The sequence below is a fragment of the Alosa sapidissima genome, chromosome 10 (genome assembly GCF_018492685.1).
Source record: "Alosa sapidissima isolate fAloSap1 chromosome 10, fAloSap1.pri, whole genome shotgun sequence".
Classification (NCBI taxonomy): Eukaryota; Metazoa; Chordata; class Actinopteri; order Clupeiformes; family Clupeidae; genus Alosa; species Alosa sapidissima.
In genome coordinates this window covers 33983953-33986348 of record NC_055966.1, presented here as the reverse complement: position 1 = coordinate 33986348, position 2396 = coordinate 33983953, and the positions used below count along the sequence as shown (strand labels likewise).

Here is a 2396-nt window from a genome sequence, read left to right as displayed (position 1 = left end):
GTTAAGGAGGCAAAGAGACCGACAGACCCTCTCCTACCTACTTAGCCTCTCACCTGCTCAAAGAAGCCCATACTCAGAAAACTCTGCTGCCAGTTAAATGCCTAATGTCCTCATTTTTTACTCCAATATGCTCATGTATAATAGGCTACAGACTGCTCGTTGCAGTTTCATGAAGTGCAAAAAACAGGTGACTTACCGGTGATTCTACGCCGTTGGTCCCGCATAGAGGCCCCCGAAACACCCCCTTAATGTTTCGATAGTGTCCCTTGCTGAGGTGTGTAGAGCTAATGACTAAGTAGTAGCACGCCATGTGAGCCTCTGGCGCCCATAGATAGAACTATGTTCCTGTGTATTTCTGTACGACCCGGAGAAACTGGTCAGCGGAGGCTGGCAGCGAGCAAAGCAGCACCTGGTAGCCTACCACCCCAAAACCCACAAGCGTTGATTCTCTCCGGTCCCTTCCGACACTGGGGGACTCGTGCTGTCAAAAGACGCCGTAGGATCCGATAACGTGTGGCATCCTTGTGGCGGGTTATTAAAATGCAAATCCGGGATTTTGTCAGGCAGTTCAGGATGGCACAGCTAGACAGCCTCCTCTTCAGATAAAAAAGAATGTTGCCTCAGAGAGGATTCGGTTAATTATTTTTAAAACATGTAGGCCTACTGGAGTTTGATGCTTTGCTGTGTTTGTCCATGAATTCAAAAATCATGAGTCCGGGACCATCTTAACCCACAAATCCACTTGGATACCATCGGTGAGTTTGTGTGACAGCAGCGGGGTAAGTGTTGGGTTGCCCCGCAGAATGTGCGTCTGTGCGTCGGTAAGTAATGCAGAACATTCGCCAGAATGGCCACAAACCCTTGGGCTGCCTTCTCTGCCTTCTCTGGTGCAGATTCTCAGTTCGGCCGTTTTCATTCCTTCCTGTAAAATTAAATCGTTAAGCGCGGGATCTCCGCGTGTAGCAAGAAATGCTTTACTTCAGTCGCGAGTCGTAGTTCGCTGCACAGCACTGGCAAGTGTGTCTGTTATGGTCCATTTTCCTGTTGCAACCACGGCGCTCACACCACTGCTATTTAGATTTCAGTGCGAGGTCCTTTCAGAACAGAGAGTTGTGAATCACGCTTTCAGTTGTTCTGTTCTGGTTCCCGCGCCGAGAGAAATGATCAATCCATGACCTGCGCAGAGAATTTAAAAGCAGTCTCTCTCTCTCTCTCTCTCTCTCTCTCTCTCTCTCTCTCTCTCTCTCTCTCTCTCTCTCTCTCTCTCTCTCTCTCTCTGTGGATGGAGTCTGTTGGTTGTGAGTAGGAGATGAAGGGGGTGGGGGGGTGAGTGTGCGCCCGCTTTTCCGAGTGAATTTGTAATTCATCTATGAATTGGATGGGTGGGTGAGTGTGTGTGTGTGTGTGGGGGGGGCAGTTGAATCGCGATACTTATATAGCGTTTTTGTCGCGTCCCTTGTTTTTGTTTGTTTGTTTGTTTGTTTTTAAGTTTATTCTAAACAGCAATTGCTTTCACACACTTGGACGAAATTACGACTGCGACTGAGCTTGCATCCTTGAGAGACAAAGATTGTTTGTCATTTCAGGTATTACTTGGCTTAAGGAGAGGAGCGAATTCTAGATGCTCCACATTCACTGCGTTTTGTGCCCGTTGCCTACGGAGCCGGCGCTATCCTCAACCGTGGTACTGAAACTGCACGTTGTGCAGACCTCAGTGAGGAGACGAGTTAAAATATGTTGCGCCCTCTCTTTGTCAATCGGTTATGCTTTCTATCCGTATGTTTGTCGGCTTGCAATCCGATGTCGAGTGCGCTTTTATGATGGAACCATTGGAAGCATGAATGATGCTGGTACATGTGAAACAGATATGTTGCACAGGCTTCCAGAATAGCACAACTCCCTCGCTCTCTCACTTTCCAGAATAAGACTAAGCAATTCCTGGGAAGATGTTTTTTTTTTTGCCTCGGCCGCCACTGATGCTCTTCCACAGGGAGTATGAGCTCTGTTAGCCCCGTGCTTGCCAGCGCTCATTAGCGCTTGATGACGATATCGCGGTCCTAAGGGAGAAAGCCGTGTGTGCATTTCTGAAAATCAGGAGTAAATGGCAGTTTCCTGCGCTAAATGGAACTCCGATAACGCCATCAGCAGTGTGAGCCGAGCCGGGGTTGTCGGGAAGCGCTTCTCTTTCAGTTCCGCCAGCTCTTCTCAGTTTCATGAGCCGCCGGCAGGTTGTGCCTTCCCGCGCTCATATAAAAGTTATTAAATATTAAAATGTAAGATTTGGGCTCAGGAGGCACTGCAAGGGCGCACGCACGTAGGGAACGCACGCACGCACGCACGCACACACACACACACACAGATAGAGGGAGAGAGAGAGAAATCTGCATGATCCTTTA

At 48.7% G+C, this 2396-nt stretch overlaps 1 protein-coding gene across 1 annotated transcript in view; it reads right to left on the bottom strand.

Moving 5' to 3' along the window:
* The window catches only part of LOC121721239 (G patch domain-containing protein 8), an 81856-nt gene extending 80682 nt beyond the window's left edge, over positions 1-1174 (bottom strand). Inside the window, exon 1 of the mRNA XM_042107990.1 lies at positions 197-1174. Coding sequence (XP_041963924.1) covers positions 197-310 — 114 coding nt within the window. The 5' untranslated portion in view covers positions 311-1174. The remainder of the gene's footprint in view (positions 1-196) is intronic.
* Between the last annotated feature and the right edge of the window lie 1222 nt (positions 1175-2396).